The 27,210-nt window shown below is 41.6% G+C and overlaps 2 protein-coding genes across 2 annotated transcripts; one reads left to right on the plus strand and one right to left on the minus strand.

The window, feature by feature from the left end:
* Window positions 1-2,964: 2,964 nt before the first annotated feature.
* On the minus strand, window positions 2,965-6,527 carry c18h3orf33 (c18h3orf33 homolog (H. sapiens)). The gene is made up of 5 exons (XM_079570520.1): window positions 6,367-6,527; window positions 6,111-6,170; window positions 5,857-6,016; window positions 4,418-4,584; window positions 2,965-4,300 (listed from the first exon to the last, which is right to left on the minus strand). Exons 1-5 carry the CDS (start codon window positions 6,502-6,504, stop codon window positions 4,046-4,048), a joined length of 780 nt encoding a protein of 259 aa, XP_079426646.1. The 5' UTR covers window positions 6,505-6,527; the 3' UTR covers window positions 2,965-4,045.
* A 569-nt stretch (window positions 6,528-7,096) lies between these two features.
* On the plus strand, window positions 7,097-25,487 carry LOC306972602 (mediator of RNA polymerase II transcription subunit 13-like). The gene is made up of 30 exons (XM_079569263.1): window positions 7,097-7,936; window positions 8,517-8,751; window positions 8,936-9,104; window positions 12,360-12,505; window positions 12,591-12,788; window positions 13,021-13,209; window positions 13,286-13,442; window positions 13,528-13,635; window positions 13,719-14,426; window positions 15,213-15,429; window positions 15,517-15,544; window positions 15,640-15,761; window positions 15,873-15,963; window positions 16,041-16,240; window positions 16,321-16,511; window positions 16,581-17,458; window positions 17,535-17,702; window positions 18,048-18,271; window positions 18,365-18,560; window positions 18,643-19,009; window positions 19,117-19,333; window positions 19,680-19,871; window positions 19,948-20,171; window positions 20,247-20,389; window positions 20,463-20,621; window positions 20,719-20,898; window positions 20,973-21,118; window positions 22,167-22,331; window positions 24,440-24,540; window positions 24,632-25,487. Exons 1-30 carry the CDS (start codon window positions 7,871-7,873, stop codon window positions 24,762-24,764), a joined length of 6,318 nt encoding a protein of 2,105 aa, XP_079425389.1. The 5' UTR covers window positions 7,097-7,870; the 3' UTR covers window positions 24,765-25,487.
* Window positions 25,488-27,210: the final 1,723 nt, after the last annotated feature.

A 27,210-nucleotide genomic window follows, 5' to 3' on the forward strand; every position in this document is an offset into this window, starting at 1 on the left:
CCACCACCAGACTGAAAAGGAATGCCAACTTAAAAATAAATGGGTAGGCAGCTTGTTCAGACTGTATTTTCCAGGCCTGTCAGGAAATGAGTTTTTGAGTTGTGTTTATATATTTTTTATTATTATTTAGATTCTTTAGAGTATCTGAAATAGTTTGAATTAACTATATTGTCTCTATTCCCAATTAACTGACCTACTTTTTACTAACTGACTGGTTTTGTCATGAAGAGCGCTCGTCTGTGAACACAGCATTGTCAAAGGAAGAGCCACTATAAAGAGGGCAGCATCTGTCATGCTATATCAACATAACGTAAATGAGCACATTTCTCTTAATCACTATATCGACATGTGAAATGGCTGGCTATTGTAGGCTATAGCTATGGTCTTATTGGCAGCACATAATCACTCATACATAACTGACATAACATAATAAGCATGAACTCGTGGGCCCAATAGCACACATTATATTTCCTCATGTTACCAATTAGTGAGTCGGATCAGTAAGAGAACATGGAGACAGTCTGATAAGGGCCAAATTGTTGTGGCTTAATGAGCGCATCAAACCAACATGGAAACTGCTCTTTTGAAGTAATCTGGTCCGGAGTGATCGATATCTATTGACCAAAGGAAAGTGATGCACCAGTTCATGTGTGGGACAGTCGCCATCTACATGTGAACCAGCCCAAAAGAAGAGCTCGCTGAAGAGTTTAAACCTGGTTATGATAGAAAGTTACTTAGGGGATGCAAATTAGGCACGTGGTCCCAATGTAACATAAAAGGTCTGCGTTTTGACATATATTGCTTTTATCATTCCTCTTTTTGGACAAACATCAACTTCTTCAAACACATAAAAGCACTCATTCATTGTTACCCTTTATATTAACGCTATCTTCCTGTCTAATCTACTGTATCCTTTCAAACAAAGATCTATCCTGTCCATCCCTGACCTACCAATCTTTCAAGTATAAATGCTGTTCTGTGCCGTAAACTAATTTCTCTTTCCGATGAGTCAATGAGTGGCTTTCAGAATGGCTTGTTGGACAATTACAAGACAGACAGCAAACAAATTGAGTGTGCTGGTGGCTAGACACATGCTTTCACGTGGACACAAGAGCCCACTACTCATTGACTGGCTCTGTGCAAACACACAGGCTTGTAAATATATGGTTTTAGGATAAGTAAGGTAATGCTTCCTGGTCCCATGTGTGGCTTAACTCACAATAATAGGAAAATGACAGGCTCATTTGACATGTTTTCCACACATAGTAAAGGTAATAAAACAAGTGGGATGACCAAAAGACATAGCCTACATTCCTGTTCTGTAAAGCCATTTGAATTACTTTATGTAAGACTTCTGCTCTGCCCTGTGTCTTGTCTTGTATGACTCTAATCCCTTATAGCACCCACAATGCAGTCCATTTAAAAGTTCCCGGTCCCTTCTTCCATCCACCAAGAAACTTTAATTATTCACAAGGGATCAGAGCACCCACAAAGACTCATGTATCCACTCCTACAACCCTACACCAGCAAGCCGATACAGCGCCACAATACTTCAGTCACATAATAACAAGAGAGTCAGTTTTCAGCATGCCTTCACTCACTCACACACACTGTGGCCTGGGCTGTGTGGGCGTGTTAGCAGTGACTTTCCTGTGTTATAGTGGCGCACAAGTGATTGTTTACAGTGACAGTAGGTGAAAGCAAATATGTGGCCCATTTGGAGAAAATCTCAAGCAGCAGAGACAAACTGAGGCCATATGTATTACTTCCTGTCATGTGTGTCTCCATATTTGTACCCAATAACGCCACAATCAATGAATTACAACAACGTAGAAGCTGAGTGATATAGTATGATGTCAGCTTGCTGTGTCTTTAAAATCCTTTTGTCTCTCACATTCAGCCAGCTTCACAAACCCACTCAATTAAATCAAAAAATCCCCAAGGACCATGCTCTCGGATGGGGGAGTGCCCCATCTCTTTCTTTCAGGGATGGCTACCGGCTGAGTGTAATAAAGCCCTTTGTTGTTTAGCCTCAGTAAAAAGTCTCTGGTGATACAACAAAATGACAAGAAGCTAAAAATAACATAAGAAATAAATAAGATGTGGTCAAGAATCTGTATGTTTACACACGTTTGGAAATCACTTGTAAATGCCAGTAAGTATAACAGTTTTCTTCCCTGCTATTCGACAGATAAGACTTGTTTTATATTAGTCTTTAAGTAGTAATAAGTCCTTATTAAGAATATAGTTTTCTAGGATTCATCTTGGGTAACACAGCAGGTGCTTGCTTAGTTACTGTACAGTGTCCTACCAACAGAAGCCTTAAAGTGACAGTCAATTGTTTACATACCACTTAGAGTTGAGCTATATCAAACTAACATTTTTACACCAAAAATCAAGACTTGATTAAATGTCAGTAATACAATGCAATCAAAAGCAAAACTTACTTCTCTTTTGACTTTTTGATCTTTGTTGTCCTCAAAACGTCCTCTCACTTTTGCCACAAATGTTCTGCCTTAGTTTCTGTAAATCCATGGCAACACAGAAAGAAAGTGCTACGGCTTTGCTTCCAGAGTGTCCCAAAAACAACTTCACTGGTGTGGGCAAGCAGTGCATCAAGCAAGGTCCCCTTTCAAAAAACCAACACTGCTGGGATACCAGGATCACCGGAAAACCTGGAATGGAGTCTCAGTGGAGCAGGGAGAGAACAAGTCAATCATTAACTCAGCCTTTTCAAAGAGGGATCAAAATTGTAAATATATATATACACTACCTGTTGACACAAGAATTTTCTCAAGCATTATTTATGTAGATTTTCCACAATCTTGAATAGAACATTAACGTAATTTATCTTTGAAGGCTTTATTGAGTCTCCACAGCAAAAACAGTGCCATTTATTTGGCTAAACACACTATCCTTGTTCAACTATGCTAGTACAATTTCATTCACTATACAAGCAAACCTTATGTTAATATCTTAACACATGGGGAAAAAAATATCGAAATGGCCCTATATTTGCAGTTTCACCAGTGAATTGTAATCATGTTTGGCAACATATACATCTCCAAAGTAAGTAGTAGTGTTTTAACTGCAAGTATAATTGATTTTTATTCACAAATGCACATGTATTATTTACATGATACACATCAAATAATAATGACATGTTTAAATGTCTTAAAATTCAACTGCGCTCTAATATTTGCTTAAGCTGCAGTTTTGCTCCCACTCCTCCCTCACTGACAGTTCAAAGTCTGGCAGCAACAACCCTGTGCCTGAAATGCACCTTACAATTTAAACCGGCCCACCAATCAGAGCTCTGCAGAGGCCGCAACAGTCGCTAGTAACATTTGCACAACAAAAGGGTGACTAGCTGATTCATCAACCCCCCGCTCTATCCTCTCCCTTTCCCTTCCAGTGTGACTCCTCCTCTGCCTCCTTTGTGTCCGAACCCAAAATCCCCTTCTTACCCCGGTGACCCTCCTCCCCTCTGTGCTAATCTCTTTTCTGCCCATTGGGAGGACTGGCTGGAGCACTAGCTCTCCCTGCACCCCCAAAAGACTCAGCAGCATGCAAGGGCCGCCTCCTCCTGCTCCTTCTCTGGTCAGAAAACTCGCACAATTAATATCCAGTCTATTGACATGCAGTGCAACCATTAAATGCAATCACTCGGCTTAGGTCCTGGTTGAAGTGGAAATTTGTCTGAGCCAATTATAACTGACTGACCTTGCTGATGTTGTAATGCCTCTAGCAATGTCATAATAAATAAAATGCCACTGTTAAATAATTAAGCATGAACTCAAATTTAGCGATGATCTTTAATGGGTAAAAAAAGAATTCTCCAACAAATGCACTATACTGTGCTTTTAGCCATCTGATTGTATGGTCACAGCATAGCAATAGATACTTATTTTTAAATGAACTCATACTCAACACTTTCATTTAAAACATAAAATGTCAGCAGAGTGTTTGATTAAACTGTTCTAGTTTATTTGATCTTTTCTTGAATGAATGAGTAGCTGCTATTTTACTAAACTGACCAGACCCCTCACGTCTTGGTAAAAACTCTCCTGATCAGATTGAACACTTTGTTGTCCCTCAGGGCTTTAAGCGCTCGTTCCCAGAAGCTGTCCTCCTTCCACAGGCCAAGGCTCTTTCTTTTAGCTTTGACCTCCGCCCTGTGCAGTCGCCTGTGCAGACGCCAGTAAAGTGGGGAGTCCGGAGGAAGCACAGAGATCGGAGCAGTGCAGGCCAACCCCAGTCTGAGGAGTTCCACATTTAAACAATAGGTCCACAGCACTCCCTGGTGGACAGAACAAAGAAGCCCAATTAACTCTGAACTTGCATTCCCAGTTTATCTGGTCACTGGTATGCATTAATATGCCTTGTTTTGTCATCAATGAGTACTGCAATATCTTACCCTGTTTTGTGATACTAGGCAAGAAAGTACATCATCTTCTCGGCTGATTAATTTTACCCAAACCATTTTGGCAGGAAGCAGGTTTTCTTGTAGCCATTGCCTGCCTCCTGGAGTGAGCTCCACCCCAGCAAGATGCACTTGTAATAGGCTTGGACTTGGACACACATCTGTAATAAAAGAAGAGGAGATAAATCACTCAGCCACAGCCTAAAGTATAACAGTTGTAATACATTTGTAATATCATGATATAGATATTGTTATAAGAAAACTATTGGTTAATAAAATATCAAAATCACATCTTAATGTTTTATGTTTTATATTTTATTGATTAATATGCTTAGCAATTCAAAGACATTTTATAGCCTATGTCTTTGGAGTGTGTTAAAATAACATTCTCATAATAAACATGTATCTTAAGCTTGAAACAAATTATAGCCCAACTGCAATATGGTAATGAATACATATATACAGAGTGTGTCCTTCATTTACATACATTTATTGAAGACTGGTAATTGGTTCAGTTATTTTTTTTTTCTTGTGCAATTGCTAATATCCACCTGTTCAATGCCATGCCATGTGTTCTTGTTGTATTTGAACATTTAAAATGATAAATTTCCCTGCATCCTGGCTAGGACACTCTTGAAGAAGAGATTTTTCATCTGAATTAGTTTTTATCCTGGATAAATAAAGGTAAAAAAAAAAACTTTTTTGGACACAACTCCAGATGCATGTTAGATGCATTTACTAGTGGTGACACAACAGTTGAACAAGTTGTTACACGCATTTTATAATTTTATATCATTTTTGCAAATGTAAATCTTTAGACGTTTTTGCAAAACAAATGATGTATTTTGCTTATAACATTCAATATACTGTATAACATTCAATGGTAAATGGTCTCAAGTTACTTATATAGCGCTTTTCCACCTATATTAGGCACTCGAAGTACAAGGAACCGTTCACATATTCACACTCTCATTCATACACCAATGTACACAGACACTGGAGGCAAGGTGGGTTAAGTGTCTTGCCCAATGACAGTGTGCACCTGCAGTAGCTGGGATTTGAACCCCCGACCTTCCTATCTATCACCTGCGCCACTGTCGCAATCCTTAACTCCAGATTGTTTTCAGATTCTATAATGTGACTGTTACAGTCCCCAATGGGGGCAGGATTTGTTTATTCCTAACATTGTATTTACAGGAGAAATACCTAAAAGAAAAATTCACACATAAAACTAACCATTTATACCATGATCTCACTAAACCACATACAAATTGCGTATAAACTTTAATAAAGTTCCTGCCCTGCATCTCTTCTTAAATGCTGTGTTCTGTGATATCTGGAATCCTGCAACAAGTACTAAGTAAGTAGTAAGACCCATTCTGGAAAAAGCGAATGAAGAAATATTCTTTTAAGAAACTAAAATGGTTACTTACTGTGTTTTTTGTGAAGTAATGAAGAGATGACAGGCAAATAGACGGGGACATGCTCCACAGCAAGGCCTCTCTCTGTGACTGAATGAACCTTCCCATAAAGACTCACGTTCTTCTCAACAAAATGCACGGGAATATGAGAAGCTGTATGAAACTTGGTCATCTGAGAAGAACACACAGCTTTGATAAGCTAAGGGCAAAATGCATGACTGAATAATGTGAACCAAATTTACACCAGGAGTTAGATTAACTCTTACCAGTTTTATACTTCTGGCAATTATAACAACACCAGCAACAGCTAATCCAGTGCTTAGATTCTGGGAGAAGAAGAAAGAGAGAGATATGCGAATTCAACAGACTCTTATGACACAATGTAGTAAACAGAACAATCAGGAGCCAGAACTGGGATTCGTGGAGAAGTCTTCACAGGTGGAGGTGTCCCGTGACGACACAGCATGTAGCCATAAAACAGGGAAATAAAAATAATTCATGTGGTGTGCACGTAAAACATACCCGCACTAATGTTAAATTATCATCTGCTAATTGAGATAACAAGGAGACTATGTTGCGGGACGATCGATTTGCCTCATGTCTTTGTTGTCTGTCAGTCTCACCGTCCCTAGAATCTTCTGCTAACGACTCCGGCGGCATGTTGTTGACATTCTGGGTGCATCCATGTGCCCGCCCATTATGGGACGGCCTACGGGAGTATTCCTTGCGTCAAGTCTCCGCCCAATGGCTTACTTTGGATATGGCTCAGGCATTGGGAAAAAAGAAGAAAAAAAAAAGAAGAAAAAAAGTCTATGAAAATGCTCCTGGGTAATGTTTACTTTTACTGAACAAAAACAAAACAAAACAAATAAATAAATAAATAAATAACAGATGATGCATTATTTATGATTAGTTGAAATGCAAATTCATGCAGTTTATACCAAAAACAGTTATTTCCTTTCGTTTACGTTTTTTTTTTTTTTTTTTACATTAACTTGAACTAGAAGAATTTGCTAATTTCTACCGTAACAAACAAATATGAAACATTGGTTGAGAAGTAAAAAGGGTTTAAAGGGTTTAGGTTTAGTTCACTCGGGGCTAAGTTGAGAAAACAGACATCACTTCTTTGACCAGTGGAAGAATGACAGATGCAGTGGAGCTTTCATCTTGTAAACTGTGAAGTCATGGAGCTACTTGAAGCCGGATGACGCCCCCATTACCACAAATTGGCCAATAGGAGTTGAGAGGCAGAGTTGTCCTCCTGGCCGCCATTAAAGAATTCAATCCATGAACTGAAATAATGGAAATCTGCAGGAGCTATGGATCACTGAGAGAAGCGTAAATGATGAGTACCCCGGCAAATCTTGAACATCCGCAATTTTAGGTGTAATTTTACTATGTCTGAGCACTGTGATGGTTTTACTAAGAAGGAGGGTGGTGTAGCATTTTTTTTTATTTAGCTAGGAGCTAGCGCTGGAGCTCTGGTATGTTAGCTTGTGTGCTAACTGGCTAGAGCTCAGGGGGAGGGGAGAGTGCCTCTGCTTTGAAATTGTTTCAGACCAGCTAGCACGCAATAGCATTAGCACAAGAGGGGCACAAGATTTGGGGGTAAAGTTTTTAGTTTTGGGGTCATATTTTCTCGCGCTCACTGCCTCTTATGCGTGTATTTATATGTTTCTTTGTCTTGAGCAAGTGAGAAATGGATGTCTGAATTGACGTTATGTAGCAGCAGCGGCAAGCTTGTGGCTATCCAGATCAGACAATACATTTCAAACAGGATTGATGAACAGCTACAAGCTCATAGTTTACGCTATCACAGCCTGTTAGCTTAGCCACAGGGCTAGCATCGGCTAGCACCGGCTAGAAGTTATCAGTATACAGCGCTAGCTTTAGCACACAAGTTGATCAGCGCTTCAACTGGAAACTTGCACCAAACAGTGCTTAAACGCTAAATAACTGGACCAGTTATTGCCCTCAATGGTGATTGAAACAATGGACTTAAAGGATCAAGTCACGCAGTGAAAGGATGACTTCGTGCTTTGTACCAAACGGGGCCAGTTTGGAGGATTGCCACTCCAACCTCTTCTGCCTGGTAAGACTCTGCTAGCGTTAGCTCTCACTCAGGCCAGAAAGCCATTTTAGCTAATCAGGCAACAAGCTTTATAACGTCAGTGCAGACAGGCGTAAAGGTATTTTTGGGCCTGTAACAAGCATATGTTCATTTATCCAACTTTATTAACACGACTAAACGTTCTGGTGTTTCGATACGTGTAAATCTGTAAATTATATAGGACACACGAGGATTGCACATAACATCAAAATGACAGCTTGTCCCATCTATTTTCGGATGTGACATACTGTAGTACAACAACATAAGTATGTATTATTGTGATTTCATCCAAATCAATATTGTGTTTCACAATCTGCAAATGAATTTGTTTCTTAGGCCTGTCTTATTGTTGATAAAGATTTAACTTTGTGCAATGTCTATACATCTCAAAATGCAATATAAATCTCGCATAAATTGATCATTTTCATTATATTGAAGTAGAGTAATAAAATGTTGCAGTGGAGTAGACTTTTTATTTTAAAAACACTGTACATTTTATGCAGTAACTGGTGTTTTGTGTTTTTCTAATTACTCATATAATATCCCTATTCTGTTTTTATAGGCTGATTTGACTGGAATAAAATGGAGACGCTTTGTGTGGCAAGGGCCCACATCTTCGCCCATCTTATTCCCTGTGACCGAAGAGGACCCCATCTTGTGCAGCTTCAGCCGCTGCCTGGCTGCAGATGTACTGAGTGTGTGGAGAAGACATCACACCCCAGGTCGCAGAGAGCTCTGGCTGTTCTGGTGGGGGGATGACCCCAGCTTTGCCGAACTTATTCACAATGAGCTTTCAAGTAAGTTCATGTGACTTAGTGACACTAGGTTGTTGTACCTCTGCGTAAAACAAAAAATGGCCTGATGTATTTTATTCTGTTATGTCAGTGATTAGTAAAGTTATTAGTGGAGTTTGCTGTATTTTGTGTGAATTCTGAAATGGACTACAACAACATTAATACCTCGTTTGTTACCCTGTTCTAGGTGAAGAGGATGGCGAGTGGGAAAGTGGCCTGTCCTATGAGTGTCGTACGCTCCTGTTTAAAGCCATCCACAACCTGTTGGAGCGTTGTCTCATGAATCGGGGTTTTGTGCGCTTAGGCAAGTGGTTTGTAAAGCCATACCAGAAAGATGAGAAGGCACTCAATAAAAGGTACGTGCTGTTTTGTTATTGTTTCTTCATGGATCTTTTTTTAAAATGTGATTAGAGTTACTAATGGCCTTTGTAAATAATGAATTGCAGTTAATTACACTTTTACTAAGTGGTTAATATTTGCTTTAGATGTATATTTTAGGAGCCTCTCTGTATTCATGTGCAGTTGAGATATGGCATTGATGTATCTTTAACCAGGAAGCACCTATATCCTCCTGTCTGTTTCTTCTAGGGAGCTTGTAACAGTTTGGACCATTGCAGCTGTGATCTCACATTTATCATAGCACAAAAATCATGCAATCTATGATCCGCTTTTACATGACGTGGTGTCACGAGAATGGAGTTAAGGTGTAAAAAGCTACACAGATTTGTCCAGCAAATGGTTCTGTGCATCTAACACATGCTTTGACATATACTGTGATTAGACAGAGGAAGACCGTTTTTCTCAGTTTGATAATCCTGTTGACCTTTATGGCTTTCTGGGGGTAATTATAGTACATAGTAAACAAGAAAATAAGTGGGAAGTAATTGTAAATAGTAGGCCATTATTTGAATAAATGTATATGTGTGATGCCTGAAAACCTCCTACTTTGCAATCGTAAAGTAGGAGGTTTTCATTGCAGCCTCGATGTGATCAGTGTTCACATCGAGGCTGCAATGTCATTGTTTTCCGTAAAGCTTCATTTGTCCAGTTGACATGAGGCAGAGGAACTGAGAATGGCCTCCATTCATCTGAAAGATGAAATTACCTCCAGAGTTTTCAGTGTAGCCAATGTGCGTTGTAATGAAATACTGCCCCTTAGAAATGATGCATCTGCTTCACGCAGGACCACCTGGACACACCTGTCTGTCTCCTTTCTCACGGGCGCACTCCATGGCTTTGTCACTCATTGTTTGTGTGTTCGTCTGAAGTCAACACACTTTCACTTTCTTTCTATCCCCGGGCTGGTGCAGGCGTTGAGTCCGCCACTCCGCTGCATTGCAAGTTTTGTTCAAGTGAATGGCTGATCATCTGGTGCTGCTGCCGTCAGGCAAAGCCCCAGTAAAGTCAAGTAGATTGTGTCTAAGAGGGAGAAAGTTGGCTAAAATTCATCTGCATTTATGTTTTTTCATGTGCTGTTTCTGAGCTGTGTCTGGCTGGAACAAGAAACATGGTCTGTGCCATTAATGGTGTGCAAGAAATTGGGTTTATTTTTAATGGCATACGTTTTCTGTTATTAATTAATCAATCAAATTATGTTTCACTATTTTTTTTTCCAGTACATTTCAGTTCTTTGTCCAGATTTAAAATGCAAGAAAATTCTTTGTACAGCCAAATACAGTACATCACTCTGCATACCGAGTTTAACAGAATAAATGCTGGTGGATTATGGTGCTATTCTTTGTACCCAGAGAGCATAAGATTACTAAGGAAGTAAATGAATTGAGTGTTCTAATGCTCAAATATTTATAATCTTTTTGCCTGAAAAAAGATAAATGGCTTATTATTCCAAGTGAGTCATAATCTATCTTGCGGTGAAACTTAGCTCTTGTGGTGTTGCAGGTAGTTGTTGTTCCCTGTCTCACGTGTTCATGAGATTCCAAAAGAGATGGGGCTGTTTACATTGTCAGTCAGGAAAAGTACATAAATTGTCTTTTAACTGGGATGTGCCTAGTGTAACTCAAGTAGATGCTCTTGAATTAAATGTTCATTCATTCATGTACATTTGAGCACTTTTTAAGTTCTATCCTATACATTCTAGAAAATTGTTAAAACAGCGAAAACTCATCAAGCATCTGTCACTTTTTATAAAACATAACATGTGGGTCAGGTTGGCCCATAGTGTCTGATCTATCCAATTTTGTTGTACAATTTGAGTAATGACAAAATCATTCACAAGTGCCTTTTCCTCTTTTGTTTTGCTTCTTTATTTTCTTATTTTACTCAAGAGCATACCATTTTTAAAACTTGAATTTCTTACAGCTGGCAAATTATATTGTATTCATTATTTTACTTTTTGCCTTTGCGTTGAGTCCTCGGTCTCAGATTCCTTCACAAGTTTATCAACATTGTAATGGATTCTATTAAAACTTTGTTGATGGTAAATAACACACCTCTCATCAAGCCCATAGACTGTAAAAAATAATGGACGTCTTCTGCTCACTCCTCCCCGTTTACCATAATGACCACGGTCGAGGGGGAATTCATGGAGGATTTACAGACTCCTCCTCCCCAGCTCTGACGAAGCATGTTCCTAAAAAGGACATACGGGCGGGATCTTCACTGTAGACTCGGCCCTTGCGTGACGTGTAGCTCGCGCTGCTCCAATACTAACAGTCCGACCCTCATTAAGTACGAGATGTCTAAAATTCTTCTTGCGAAAACCAGCCTAGTTTCATGAATTGTGACTAACCCAGCGTTATCTCAGGAGGAATATCTAGACTAGTCTAGTGTTGAAAAAATTGAAACCAGGCGTTAAAGTTGTTTTTAAGGTGTGTAAACTCCAATGCTTTTCAATGGGGGCCTAGTGGCGATATGAAGGTACTACAGCAATGGTGGAGCAATGGCGGCCCCCAGTGTCGTGGTCATAAAGCAGAGCAGCCAGCGCCCATTGATCAAGCCTAGCAAAATAAAGTTTAAAAGAAGCAGTATCTAACTGTAGAGTTGGCTCATTTGTCCCTTTTTGGCTGTTAAGGACTCTTTTCCACTCTGAGGATAAAATATTTGTTTTGAATGCTAGATTGCTATGGAGACGGTCCTTATTTTGTATTACTGTGAAATGGACGAGTGTTGCTGGCATTGAATATGGGGTAGTCAAATAAGCTTTCTTGCTTTGACCAACTCCTTTTGATCCTTCATCACAGTGTAATGTGAATTCTGTAAATAATCAGAATGTGAACTGCTCAAACTCAACAAAACACAGGACCATTCTGAAAAATGCTGAGTCCGCTTTGTGGTTTTCCAGCAAGCATGTCAACAACTACTATTTTAGCAACCCACTATGTCAGAAATGGTAATAAAGATGACTATTGCTTTTAATTTGAACCACCACAATTAGTTTTCACACTGATCATTAAAGACGTGAACTTATGAGAAAAAGAGGGTGTGCTATAGATGCATAAGATCTGTGTTTGTGTGCGTTGTGTTGTTTTACTTCAAGTAGTAATCTCTCTTTCTGGTACATAATATGTGCCTTGAAAAGTTGGTCTACTTAAAGGAACAAAGGTGTCAGAGTATTAATTGGCATTGATATATTGTTTATGTGTTTTCTTCAGTGAACACCTGTCCTGTGCATTCACCTTCTTCGTGCATGGTGACAGCAATGTATGCACGAGTGTGGAGATCGCTCAACATCAGCCGCTTCAGCAGCTGAGTGAAGATCACCTCAGCCTTGCACAGCAAAGCTCCAATCCATTACAAGGTAGTGTTTGATCTGCCTCCTTTTGCACATTGGCCGTGGATGATTTTATTGGATATTTATTTGCATGTCCTCTCCTATCCTGCAGTCATTCTAAGTCCATATGGTTTAAATGCGACCCTTACCGGCCAAGCATTCAAGATGTCAGACCACCCCACTCAAAAGCTCATTGAAGAGTGGAGACAGTTTTATCCCATCAGTCCTAACCCCAAGGATCTCCATGAGGAGAAGATGGAGGAGACGGACTGGGAGGATGACTCTTTGGCTGCTGTAGAGGTCCTTGTTGGTAAGTAATTCAGCACTTGTGGCACATTCTGCTTATTTGGCATGGAAATAAAATTTGGTGGAGCCTTGGTAGCAGTTTGTTGTTAGAAAAATGCCCCTTTTTTATTACTTGCTCTACTTATTTCAATGCATCGGTTGAGGGAAAAATCCTATTAGTAGATAGTCATGTAATTATACCATTTGAGAAGTCCCAAACTTGTCTTTAACTGTGTATGTTACTGCACGTTTTACAGGTGGAGTACGAATGGTGTATCCTGCATGTCTAGTGCTCCTACCCGTCTTAGACCTCCCCGTGGTGGTCCCTCAGGCCTCTTCTAACCCCTCACCCCTGTGTGGAGCTCCAGGCCAAGCTGTGCACAGAGACCCCTCCATGTCCTCTGTGACTTTGACTCCTCCAACTTCACCAGAGGAGGCACAAATCAGTAGGTTTAAGTTATACAATTATTATTGTTTTGCTGCGTTACATACATTACATACATTGTTTGTTTTTTGTTACAGGCCACCCACCAACGCAGAGATGGACGAAACTCTCTTCTTCTTCTGATTGCTATAATTCCACCCATAGCCTTCACGGAGGTAAAATTCCCCGTAGACTGGCCAGCCAGATGGTAGAGTCGGTATGGCAGGAGTACAACGTTACACGCCCAGGGAGCAAGTACGTTTTGTTTTGTTATTGTCAAGTTACTGGAAAATGTATGACAATGTCTTAACTGATGGAAATTTAAATATTAATTGACAAGGAGGAAGTTTACATCGTTGACCAATGGAACCTGTGAAGAGGAGTCTGATAAAACTGTAGTCTGGGATTTTGTTGAGCCCGCACGCAAGCCACACTGCAACTGTTCAAGGTGAGTTTGACAAAATTCAAATAAGGCTACGGTGCGCAAAACGAAATCATTCACTCTTTTCTTTTTCTTTTTTCCTCCATTAGACATAAAAGTCAGAAACAGCGGTCCAGCAGCACCTCGGGGCACCCACCTTCTGCTCAGCCCACCCAGTCCACTCCAAAGCATAAACTAGGAGAGAAGTTAGAGAAAGGAGAGAAGCAGCAGAAGCGACCTCAAACCCCCTTTCATCACCGTAACTCTGTGTGTGACGAGCAGTCCATGGAGCCACAGATGCAGAGGTTATGTCTGCGAGCTCAGGTGGAGGGCACGTATCCCAGCTTGCACCATGTGGACACTGTACCCTCTAAAGCCCCCACGCTGCACGCACACGGCCCTCCTGGAGACTTGGTCGGATCACCCCCTCCTCCGCCTCTCAGCCCACACCCATGCGACCCTATAGAAGGTGACATGACCCCTGGGGGTATGAAAAACTCCTCGACGCCAATTCACCAGCCCTTTTACCCACCGTCCGTGGAACCGTGTCTCGTGCCACAGAAGTGCTCTTCAGACGAGCCTCCCCTGCAAAACATGTCTATTCCCTTCTCGTTTGCCCCCTCCTACAATGAAACGCTAGAACCCATATTTTTTGTCGGTTCTGCCATAAATCCAAATGAAGATTCCTCGCACAATCCTTGGAAGTATTTCAACCTTCCCAGAAAGAAGGGTACCAACATTCCTACGCCACAGCTACCTTCAGACAAAATGCGGGATGATGGTGGTGGAGTGACGGACAGCATTGTTTCAGTAACGGAGTAAGTACAAAATGAGGGCAGTATGCATTAGGGGTGTAACGGTTCAGCTATCTCCCGGTTCGGTTCACGGTGCAAGTGGAATATTAAAAAAATTTGGTTTTGAAAAAAAACATTTATAAGGCAGTATTTATAGTCTCGGAATATAACTGACAATGCTTTCTAGTTTTTCAAAGCTGCTTTATAATACAATGTTCCCAACGAAATAGAAAACAAAACTGTAGTGCAGTAAAAAAGAAAAAGCAGCTGTGAAATTTATCACTTAAAGTTTCAGTTTCGCTTTCGATTATGACTAAGATTGACATTTGTCTGGTGCAGTGGATAAATCATTTACCGCAGCCTGGTCATTGGCAAGATTCAGAGAAACCTTTTCAAAGCCACACAGATTTCATGTGTTTTTGTAGGATGTTACTTTGCAGGTCTGGAGAGTGTACAGCCTTCAGTTCAGCGGTACGTCATTATGATGCACACTTCTGACACGTGCCACAGAGCTTAAATAATATTCTTATTTAATGCAACGTGCCACAGTGCAGAAATTTGACTTGTTTATGTACTTGTTACACCCCTTGTATGCATACATGTATTCATGAGGAGGGAGCCAAGTTTCATATTGTTTTACTTCAACCTACTCCTTTTCAAATCGCATATTAGATTAAAACAACACAAAAACTCCTGATTTTTTTTGTTGTTGTTGTTTTTTTTTAAATAATGAATAATGACTACAGTCAATTAATTCTGTAATGTCACGTCTTCTGGTTCTAACAAATGAATGCCACATTTACTTTTTAGATTGATGTCAGCGTCCACACAACGCCTGAAGGTTTCCCAAGAGCTGGTGAAGACGTACGCTCAACGGCGGAACAGTCATCTTGCCTCTGTCACTGGCGACGAAGAGCAAGGAGATGAACCAGACCCTTATGCCTTTGTTGAAGGGGATGAAGAGTTTGTCTTCACTGAAAAGAAAGACAAGTCTGGACCTGAGCGAGAGGGCAGCAAGAAACACAAGGCAAGTGTTTAGGTCACAAAAAAATGCTGATATACTACTTAGAAAAAAATGTGTTTTAACCTTTTTTCCACCATTTTTTTTTTTTAGAATGATGATGGAAATGGGACAGCTGATGGTAAGATGTTGCATCTGTGAATATTGACCTTTTTTTTTTTTTTTTTTAATATATATTTCATTGAAAGAGTATTCATCTTTTTTTTTCATCCGCAGATGGTCAGGGACCGTCCGGCAGTAAACCCTCTGCTTCAACCAGCCTCATCCACGAGAACGACCTGGCTGTGTCCTACAGTGACCTAGACAAAATATTTAACTCGGATGAAGATGAACTTGCAGTACGTACCAGATATGTGCCTGAAATATGGCAGGCGCTTTGTAAATTCACTTTTGCTCATATTGGAGTTAATGTATGTAATGCAATATTTATGCAATTGTTATCCTCACAGCCTGGATCCAAAAGAGCAGGCATCAATGCAGATGACAAATTTGGCTGTAAAGACTCTAAACCACCTGCCTCCGACCCCCTGTCGTCCATAAGTAAGCACATTCTTAGATGAAATGATCGCTACACTTTGTTTTTGTAGATGTAGGTAATAAAGACCCTTTTTGTTTAGGTTCAGTCGATCTCCACCAGATGTTCCCCACCCCACCTTCCTTGGGAGAGCAACAAGGTTACTCTCCCATGAACTCCGGGAGCAAGGATATCTTGGAAGCTGGGGCAGGTCTGACATTGCTGGATGGAAGCCAAATTAACAACCATTTCAAGATGGAGGTAGAAGAGGGTTTCTGCAGCCCAAAGCCATCCGAAATAAAGGTAATGCTTCTTACCTCTCACCTGCTTGTTGCAATGATAATTTGTATGAATACATTTTGATTTCTTCAACTTCTGTGTAGGATTTTTCATTTGTCTACAAATCCGATACATGTCAGTCTTTCATCGGCTGCTCGCTATACGCGCCACTAAAGACGTTGCCCAGCCAGTGTCTGTTACCAATCAAACTGCCAGAAGACTGTGTGTACACGCCCAGTTGGACAATGGGAAAAATGGAGCTGATGCCTTCAAATGTTGCAGTCTCCAAAGACAGGTAATAATAACTGAGCTCTCTCGTAAACTATTTTAGATGTAGCCCTAACATGATTTCTCATATTTTTAGTGGGGAGTCCGACTACATCCAGACCTACACACCGCAAACTCAAACACCTTTTGTGTCCGGCAGTGCACCGCCTAGCAACAGTAACCCGGGCATCCTTCCATCCCCAGCTACCCCTCGCTTCTCTGTGCCCACGCCGCGTACGCCTCGCACTCCTCGCACTCCCCGTGGCCCATCAAGTGTCCAGGGCTCCCTCAAGTACGACAACTCGGACCTTTACTCGCCCGGATCCACGCCTTCCACCTGCCGCCCACTGAGCTCTGTGGAACCAGCCACTGTACCTTCAATACCCGAGGCCCACAGTCTCTACGTCACGCTCATCCTTTCGGAGTCAGTCATGAATCTCTTCAAAGACTGCAACTTCGACAGTTGTTGTGTGTGTGTCTGTAACATGAATATTCGTGGAGCAGATGTGGGCGTGTACCTCAAGGATAACGGCGAGGCTCAATATCCCTGCACTTGTGGCTTTAGCGCTGTCTCCAATCGGCGCTTTGGCCAATCCGCTGGCTTGTTCCTTGAGGATGAATTGGATGTAGTAGGGCGAGGCTCTGATGCTGGCCGGGACACAGAGAGACGTTTTGAGGAGCTGCGGGCGTCCTCCATACATAAGGCTGGTAGTCCAAAGGAGAAACCCCCAGATGAATTAATTCTGCTTCTGCAGGACCAATGCACTAACCCATTTGCTCCTTTGGCTGGAGTCAATTACTCTAAACCAAGTTCCACTCCAGCACCTTTCCTAAGGGTTGATGAAAGAGACTGCTATAATGACTGCTATATGGCCTTGGAACATGGCCGGCAGTTTATGGACAATATGTCTGGAGGCAAAGTAGATGAAACACTAGTAAAAAGTACCTGTCTTCATCAGTGGCAAAAATGCAAATGTATGTACATAAAAGTAAAGTTTTTTTTTTCAATTAATGAAACTGGATTGTTAATTTGAGCTTTGTTCCCCTCTAGCAGCAAACATGAACCAGCTTTTCTCTCAGGACGTCCTGCGGGTGTTGTTGTCCCTGCAGCCTGTGCTTCAGGATGCCATTCAAAAGAAAAGAAGTGTGCGCTCGTGGGGTGTGCAGGGCCCACTCACCTGGCAACAGTTTCACAAGATGGCTGGAAGAGGCTCATATGGTGAGCACGGGACCAAGCTCAGGCATTAAAAAAGCATCATATTGATATAATTTGAACTTTACCTTAAAAATGACAAAATGTTTATATCAGTGTTTTCCTGGGATATAATCATTTTCCGACATTTTGACAGTCGCAAAAATTCGTCATGAGCTAATTATATCCGTCAATGTAATTTAACAAGCCTAGATATGATTTCAGAATAGGAAGATGGGACGTACATTTAGCTTGTTACAAAATAAACATTTACCTTGGAACAACATGACGGCCTTCCATTTTCCATTAAAGCTTGTGACTGAGAATCATTGGTTAATGTAAGCTTTGATTTATATATTTGTCTTTGAACAGGTACTGATGAGTCCCCTGAGCCATTACCCATCCCTACCTTCTTGGTGGGTTATGAGTACGACTTTGTGGTACTGTCTCCTTTTGGGTTACCCTACTGGGAAAAACTTATGCTCGACCCCTTTGGCTCCCAGAGAGATGTGGGATATGTTGTTATCTGTCCTGAAAATGAGGCGCTGCTCAGAGGAGCAAAGACCTTCTTTAAAGATATGAGTGCAATGTATGAGGTAAGAGTTTGTCTTTAAATAACTGTTTGAATCATTCTTTGTAAATGTCGATTTTGGAGACATGCTCAAACGTTTCACATGTCCTCTCTACAGGCCTGTCAGCTCGGGCAACACAGGCCCATCTGTAAGAGTCACCCAGAGGGCATATTGAAGGTCGGTCCCACAGAAGACAGAAGCATGACGGAGCAGGCTCTCAGCGACTGGTTTCTCAAGATGGGTGCTAGAGATGGGAATAATGAAGCTTTTAATCGGCTCAAACTTTTTGCACAAGTGTGCCGCAATGATTTAGGTAAAGTTTACCTTATAACCAAATGCCCATTAATTTTATTTAATATATGAGAGAAGTGAGTCTATTTTTCTGTTCTCTTTAGCACCTTACTTGTCGGAACAGTCTTTAGATGGCTCTCTATTGACCCAGCGCAGTCCCCCTGTGGCCCCCCTCCCCCCTCAGGGTAACTTCTCCAGCACCACCCCAGGAGCCCAGGGCACCAACACAAGCACTTCAAGCACCAGCTCTGGCCAGTCCAATGCAGTCAACAGCACCGCCCCCTCCTCTGCAGGCTCACAGGCACTAGGGTCAGTAGTTTCAGCCAAACCAACATCCTACTCTCCTTTTGGAGCCGCAGGCCTACAGGGTGGCACCTCGCAGAACGGAACGCAGTCCATCCAGCAAAACCCTGGGACAGACAATGGGTCATCCACTAACCAAACTCAAGGAAGCACTGAGGCACCAGAAAGGTAGGTCACATGGGGAGGATATTAACCTGTAGAAGCTGTTCTACATTTTTCACTGACTTTTGTATTTAAATGTGTGCATCTGAACATGTCCATCTCTCTCTTACCAGCACAATGGATAGGGATAAAGTGGGGAAGCCAACAGACGGGGACTCTCATGCAGTGTCGTACCCACCTGCCATCGTGGTGTATATTGTAGATCCCTTCAGCTATGAGGATTCAGATGGAGAGGTCCACTCCAGCACGTACACTCTGGGCCTGTTGTGCTGCTACATGGACATGCTTCAGTTACTACCATCTCGAATCAGAAATGCAGTCTCTGTTCAGGTACTGTGTTGCACCCAGTGCCAAGCCGGCTAAGTTGGTTAAATAAGGCAGAGAAAGTTATGAGGGTGTCCTGTGGGAGGTGAATATGGGCAGGGGACCTATTAGACGTGATGGTCTTGGCTACTGCACTCATGACACAATATTACATCAGCAGCATCACACATCTTTAGAATTCCCTTTGCCATGTTATCAAACTAACTCGTGTAAGAGGAGTCAAAATCACCTCAGGATGTCTCTACTTTAAACTGCTTTTATTCCTTTTTGTGTTGATTATTATTTTTTGTTTCACACCAAGTACTCTCAATAATCGCAAGACCTATTGTTTTTTTCCTCCCTCCCCCTACAGATTGTCCCATGCCAGTATATGCTTCAGCCTGTGCACAGTGGGGAGCGTCACCTCTACAGCCAACATCTCAAATCTTTGGCTTTCTCAGTGTTTACGCAATGTCGGAGGCCTTTGCCCAACTCCACAAACTTTAAGACCCTTACAGGGTTTGGTCCGGGGCTTGCCATTGACATGGCTCTCAAAAACCCAGAGGTAACTTAAATGACTTGGTGGTATTCATGCTGCTGTTTGTGCATGTTTTCCTCATCAAAAAACTCTCTTTGTGCAGAGGCCTGAGTGTCAACGGCTATACACGCCACCTTTCATTCTGGCCCCTATTAAAGATAAGCAAACCGAACTGGGAGAAACATTTGGAGAGGCCTCTCAGAAATACAACGTCCTGTTTGTTGGTTACTGTTTGTCCCACGACCAGCGATGGCTGCTTGCCTCCTGCACTGACCAACATGGAGAACTTCTGGAGACCTGCATTATTAGCGTTGATGTGCCCAACAGGTTTGTGCATGTTGTAGAGGTGAATCCTGTTACTTGGGTTTGCATATGAAGTAACACAATATGTGTTGTGTCCAGGGCACGTAGGAAAAAGGGCTCAGCCAGGAGACTTGGTTTGCAGAAGCTTTGGGAGTGGTGTCTTGGTCTTGTGCAGGTTACTTCATTGCCTTGGAGGGTTGTGATAGGACGACTCGGCAGAATGGGTCACGGCGAGCTAAGAGGTATGGGAGCCATAGACTTTTAATGTTTAGCTCTTCTTAATGTGAACTAATTTATTTCAATCTCTTCTCTAAGACTGGAGTATACTTCTAAGCAGAAGAAATCTCCAGTCCCTGAGTAAACGTCTGAAGGAAACGTGTCGAATGTGTGGTATCTCTGCAGCAGACACTCCCAGCATCCTTAGTGCCTGTTTGGTTGCTATGGAACCACAGGGATCCTTTGTAATCATGCCAGGTAGGCATATTTAAGAAAATACAACACTGAAGACCAAACAATATTACATTTTGATCAGATCAGTCAGTATAAACCTGGGTCTGTTTTGTCTTTGTAGATTCAGTGTCAACAGGTTCTGTATTTGGCCGCAGCACCACCCTCAACATGCAGACGTCGCAGCTGAGCACTCCTCAGGACACCTCTTGTACACACATCCTAGTATTCCCCACCTCCGCCATGGTGCAAGTCAACACTAACACCACTGAGCCCATAGACATCAACTTCAACCCCATTAATGGTATGTTTTGAAATCAATGCATGTCAGGAATAATTTATCACAGCTGTTTTCAAAAACACTTGGTCATCTTGCAGATGGATCAGATGGGATGGGTTTCTTCGACTTGTTTGACAATGATATGGTGGATCCAGACCTTATTAACATCCTTCCCAACTCTCCCACCACTTCCCCTGTCCATTCTCCGGGCTCCCACTACCACCAGGGGGGCGACGGCAGCAAGGTCAGTTATATTTTAATGCGTCATTGCATCAACACTTGTCCATCCAAACCGTGCCCAAGCGTTGAAAGCCCCTTCGGCGTGGTTCATTTTGTGTAGAGTGAGCACAAACAAACCGTGCCCTGGTCCAGCTCGGTACCGGACTTTGGCCTGCTTGGAGGAAATGGGCCACAGCTCGGCACGCTTATTCATGTATGCGCACACACACGGATACAAGCAGCTGTTGTATGAGCGGCTGCATTTGTCACTGTAAACCAGTGAGAAAAGGCTGTATTTACAATGTGTGTCAGTGTCGCTGTGCTGCGTTTACCTCTTGATGAACGAACCGAGCAGCAGCGGCCGACTACCGCTCGTCTCCCCGGCCGACTCGCTCTTGTCTCAGATCTTGCTTCACGGTGGGCGCCGCTGTGCCCGAGTGTCATTTCTCTGCTATTGTACCCTGGTCTCACAATAGGCTCTTGTCTGACAGATAAATGCTTCGGGGTGCATTTAGATCGCTTGAGATTTTGGTGTGCTTTCTTGCAACGTCGATTTTTAGGAGTTAATGCTGTTGAACCGGTGGCTCAAGCAGCCATGAGTGACGCAAACTGAGCCTCACATCTTCTGTTCTCATAGCAGTTTTGAAGGCTGTATTTATCCATGAATCCATGTCGGAAAGATTCAGAGTTCAAGTTTTATTCACCATAGCATCTTTTATTTAAACTGCAGTGCAATGCAAAGTGGAGTAAACAGATTTAACAATGGGGCTCATAGTAGACCTGTATTAGCATTTCATGCTGCTGGGTTTGTTTTTTTTCTTTCGTTCCGGGTTAAACATGTTACGCTGCTGCTGCACATGTAAATGAACAACTCCTCATGCTTCTCTAATCGGCCACGGCTCGGTTTGTTTGTGCAAGTGTGAGCCGGGCCGTTCAGGCATCCAGATCTTTTCTCAAACGAGCTAGAGAATAGCACGGTCCGGATGTCAAGTGTGAATGCGCCCTCAATCAAAGAACTTGTAATCCAAGAAACTTCAGAAATGGTTATTAATGTTTATTGTGTTTCTCTGTAGGGTCAAAGTGCTGATCGAATGGAGTCTCATGAAGAGGCTTTGAACATTCTGCAGCAGCCCATGGCTCTGGGTTACTTTGTTTCTACAGCTAAAGCCGGACCTCTGCCAGACTGGTTCTGGTCTGCCTGTCCAGAAGCTAAGGACCAGTGTCCACTCTTTCTCAAGGTACAGTCATCCTACTTTAAATCCACTAATACAGCATGGTTATAGTCTAATGTTTGCATATTCCCTGCTTGCACACTTCTTTACGATTTCAAAAGGAGGAAAGCTGGAGAAAGGAAATTAACTAGCTCCCTCCCAGCTAACCACTCCTGCTTTTTGTTTTTTTAGATCTTTGCTAACAGCAAATCAAATCTCAAAGTTTTATATATCGATACAATCACAAACCACGTTGACGCGACAGGCACCAAATTAACCACTTGTAAAATATTTTCGTAAATGTTCTCGATCGATTATTTCAAGGAAATTTGTTCTTGTTGCCGTCTTTCGAAAGTATTTTTGTTCCACTCCAAATGTACGTTGATTTAACAGCTGTTGCGCATTTGTGTTGAAAATCTAAACAGTTGCTAATGACTCCTTGTACCCATAAAATTTTGTCGCTAAAGCAACATTGATTGTTCACTTTTGTCTGTGCTCTGCTAAAACCATTGCCGTGTTCTCTGATTGAATCTCTGATTGAATTCTTTATTGGTTGATATGCTCTTCAATCTGGACCAAAGAAATCACCCCTGATACCAGACTACACTCTTAAAGAATGGGGAAAGCTTGTATTGTGACTGGACGGGTTACCTCTCCTCCTGATTGGACCTGAAAGCCCCTTCTCGTTCCTTGCGGGGGGAGGGACCTTCTAATTAGTTTTTCTCACTTTACATCGAAATGCTAATGTTATAAAGCAATTTATTTTTTTTATTTTTTTTTTTCATGAATATTTTTGACATCCTGTTGTGAATTTAGTAGGTGTTGAGGTGGTCTTCAGACTTTAGGATTATAGTGGCGCAGATAGAGCAGGTCGGCAGTTCGAATCCCGCAGGTGCACACTGTCCTTGTGTCCTTGGGCAAGACACTTCGCCCATCTTGCCTCCAGTGTCTGACACTGGTGTATGAGTGTGTGAAGGACTTGTGCTAAAAAAAAACATTTCTTTTTTGCCATATTGTCATTTATTAATTTATCATATCAATAAAAATATACCTATATTTAGGCATATTTTAATACGAGTGTGGGAATCCAAAAACATTTGTTTCAAGGAAAAAGCGCATGTCTGTGTGTAAATTAACCATTTAATTTTGGGCACATGTGTGAATAATCCCTGAGAGTAAACCATTGAGGACCCTCGTCAGAACAAATAGTAGCAATAAGAAGTTAAGCTATAGCTTACTTTTATATTCTGCGCAGCAAAGGGGAGGGACACACACAGCATTTTGAAATTCTCGTTATCTCAGCTTGTAGCGCTTAAAAAGTAGGATTCAGCTTCAGGGTGAGGTTGATGATTTTGGCTCTGAAACCTTGCATCAGGGAAGTAAAGATGATGCCAATAACAGACTAATGTTTTCACTAATTAAAGCACTCTGACTTGAGAAAGATGTGCAAGTCCAACTCCAGATACAAAGTTGTTCCCTTGGAGCCGATGGAGAACTGTGCACGTGCCCCAGGCATAACTCAGACAGATGCTCTTGTCGCTTTCTGTTCTCCAGCTCGGTCTGTGGTAGGAGGGGCTGGCATGTCCTTGAGTGCCTATACCAATCTTTAGAATGGTTAAGGCGGCACGGTGGCACAGCGGTTGGCGCTCGTGCTTCATAGCTTGAAGGTCCCGGGTTCGAATCCCGGACGGGGCCTTTCTGTGTGGAGTTTGCATGTTCTCCCCAGGTGTGCGTAGGTTTCCTCGAAGTACTGTCCCCCATCACTAAAAACATGTATAATAGGTAAATCCTCCAGACAGGTGAATACTGACCATCAGCCTTGTTCCACATCTGGAGATGGGTCCCCGGGCGCTGAACGGCGGCTGCCCACTGCTCCTTATGGGTTGCCCTAGCAGAAACGAAGGATGAGTCAAATGCAGAGGACAAATTTCCCCATGGGAATAAAGTATACCTTAACCTGTAGGTTAAGGATAGTTCAACATTGTAGCCTTTTTGGGTCATCTGGACCAGTGGTACTTGTTTTCCCGGTTGATGTGCATTTTAAAGCATCCAAACGTCAGCTGTAGCCAGCTAACACAAACTCTGCTTCAGATATTGTCATGTAGTGGCTATAATTGATTCTTTCCTTTTCTCAGGCCTCTTTGCACCTGCATGTGTCATCTGTCCAGTCAGATGAACTTCTGCACAGTAAACACTCCCATCCTCTGGACTCCAACCATACCTCGGATGTGCTCAGGTAAAATTCAGTAGGAAAAGTGCCATACCCACCCCACTGCATGCAAGGAAGACTAATTATTAAAAGTTATTTTCTTTCCGCTTGACAACAGATTTGTTCTGGAGCATTACAACGCCCTCTCGTGGCTGACGTGCGACCCTGCCACTCAGGATCGCCGCTCCTGTCTGCCTGTTCACTTCGTGGTGCTTACACAAATGTACAACTTTATCATGAACATGCTCTAAAACTCTACCCAATCGAGCTGACCATGTCTGATTGGATGCTCTCAGTGGAAACGAGTAATGCTGAATCACTCAATGGAGGCAATGTGCAGAAAGCAGATTTCTCCATACTCCAATCAGATGCCAAGGATCCATTTTAACCATTTGGATGATCAAGGGACGTTTCATAAAGGAGAATAATTTTTATCAACTGTAGATTGAAATCTATGAAATTTTATCTTATGAAATGCCTGCATATATTATTTATTTTAAGTTTTTAAATGTGGAATTTTTAATGCTTAATATCTTTTATATATAAATATATATTACAAATCCTAGAGTGTGTACATCTCACTGTAAAGGAATTGGTTTGAAATGTGTAATTTCCTCAGCACCAATATGGAAAAACTTGTTGAAAGTGAAATTGCTGTAGATTGCTTTTAGAATCTTATTTTTTCAAAGGGGTGCTGACCTTTTTATTGCCATGCTGTAAAATATGAAGTGCGCTGGCTTGGGCATTGAAGTTCCACCCAACGAGTGGATGAGACTTACCTCTGTTGGCTTCAGCTCCAGAGTCTCCTGCACAGTTACTTGATGAGCTCTGAAGAATAATTAAAAGGTACATTGTCAGATGATATATTTTATATAACAGATTTAGGTAATTGTGTGTGTGTATATGTGTACATATAATTGTGTGCCGCTTCTGATGGTGCAGCTTCTGTTTTAGGAATAAAGTGCGTCTACCTTACTGTCTATACTGTCTTTACTGTTTTATTTTTTTGACTGGATAGTATGCTACAGAGTTAAAAATTAAAACTATTTACACAGATTTTTTCTGTAGCAATCAACCCAGAGACTTTGTATTAAGATGGTTTTGCAGCCCTGCAATCTAATTCTCTCAAAGACAGGCGGTCTTAAAATATTTGTTTGATTAAATCTTGTGAAGTTAAAACTAGACTACTAGACTTCCATTTTAACAGTGGGGTTAAAGGACTTGAGTAAATGTACAGAATACTACTGGTCAAATATTACTCCAATTCAAGTAAAGAGAACAAGCTGAGTATACTTTAGTATTTTAGTAGAAAGTACAAATCAAAGTCAATAAATGTAACCAAATGTAACTACAGGACAAAACCTCCCGTGTAAGTCCGTCAGCGCCACCTGCTGTTCATGGAGTGCACTTTAATGCTTTTTAACCCTTGTGACCTGTTAACTGGGAGTGTTTCGGACATTCTGTGTATTTCGATGCTTTGAGCCGCCATAAAATCCTCCAAATATTAATGGATTTGAAAAAAGTTTTAAAAAAAATGTGTGAAGGGGTTCCCTTAAAGGTGACATGGTGCTTTCATATATTACCATAAATCATTAACCCTTTACATGCCAATGTTTACCATGAACAAACAACAAATTGAAATAATATGCAATAATTTAAAAAAAAAAAGAATATGGCTATTGTCAGTGTGACCGGCTGAACAGTGCAGATAATCAGAAGGAATTTGGTGCATTCTTTTTGCAAAAGTTGAATAAAATGTCTCCATGTGACATATAAGTTTTACCTTGATTTAGAGATGGGAGGTCAAAACAAAATGTTTATAGTGGAAGTCTATGGGTACACAGATTTCTGAACTCCAAGAGGGTTTAAAACTTCTCTCTCTTCTGAAAACATGTAAAAACACACCTCCGTGCCAATTTTCATGGGAATTGAAGAACCACAGCAAAAGCTATTGCAGCAAGTACACCCTCAGATACGCAAATTTCCCTTAACAGGACACAAAGATGAACTAAACACATGGACACATTTACTTTTTACTTTTGGGCCTTTACATAAATGTAGTGGAGTAAAAGTAGAAGGTTCTCAACAAAAAATACTTCTCAAGGGAAGTACTAATCCTCAAAAACTACTGAAGTAATGTGTATTGTTACTGACCTCCTGTTTTACTCTCCACCTCGGACACGATCAAGGGCATCGTTGGAACTGCTCTGTCCTGTCGGCGGTTCGAATCCTGCGGGTGGAAAGGCACTATATAAAAGTGACCATTTACCGTTGCAGCTCCCCATTGAAAAGACTCAAGCGTATCTAAGCTTGTGTCTTTGGAAAGGAACGGCTTATTTGTATTGCGCTTTTCACATGACACAAGTCACACAAAGTGCTTCACACAGGGATTTTGTCCCTAAAAGAGAGACTTCATACTGGTTTGCATTTGTGTATTATGTGATTGGGCCAAAAGATCCTGAGCTATACGGCCATCAACCCTAACAGGATTAGAAAGTTAGTGAGAATGGCATTAACAACTCAAGGAGAACATGTCATGACAAAGCCTCATCCAATCAGCATCTTATGTTGTGCCAAATGGGATCCACTTAAAGGGTAGCCCAGTTTGTCTTGGACAATTTAGGACAATCCTCTTAAGCCAAAATGTACCTTTAACACAATTTAGGTTGATCTTTTTTTTTCATTTAATGGGTATGT

Source organism: Gobius niger (genome assembly GCF_951799975.1).
Source record: "Gobius niger genome assembly, chromosome: 1".
In the NCBI taxonomy this organism is placed as follows: Eukaryota; Metazoa; Chordata; class Actinopteri; order Gobiiformes; family Gobiidae; genus Gobius; species Gobius niger.

Excerpts from the sequence above, each read along its gene's own strand:
- c18h3orf33 (XM_079570520.1), bottom strand. The coding sequence starts at position 6,504 with ATGCCGCCGGAGTCGTTAGCAGAAGATTCTAGGGACGGTGAGACTGAC. Across the intron at positions 6,171-6,366 it reads ATAATTTAACATTAGTGCGG|AATCTAAGCACTGGATTAGC; the intron begins GTATGTTTTACG and ends TTCTTCTCCCAG. Across the intron at positions 6,017-6,110 it reads TTGCCAGAAGTATAAAACTG|ATGACCAAGTTTCATACAGC; the intron begins GTAAGAGTTAAT and ends TGTTCTTCTCAG.
- LOC306972602 (XM_079569263.1), top strand. The coding sequence starts at position 7,871 with ATGACTTCGTGCTTTGTACCAAACGGGGCCAGTTTGGAGGATTGCCAC. Across the intron at positions 15,430-15,516 it reads AGGGCAGCAAGAAACACAAG|AATGATGATGGAAATGGGAC; the intron begins GCAAGTGTTTAG and ends TTTTTTTTTTAG. Across the intron at positions 24,541-24,631 it reads CATACCTCGGATGTGCTCAG|ATTTGTTCTGGAGCATTACA; the intron begins GTAAAATTCAGT and ends GCTTGACAACAG.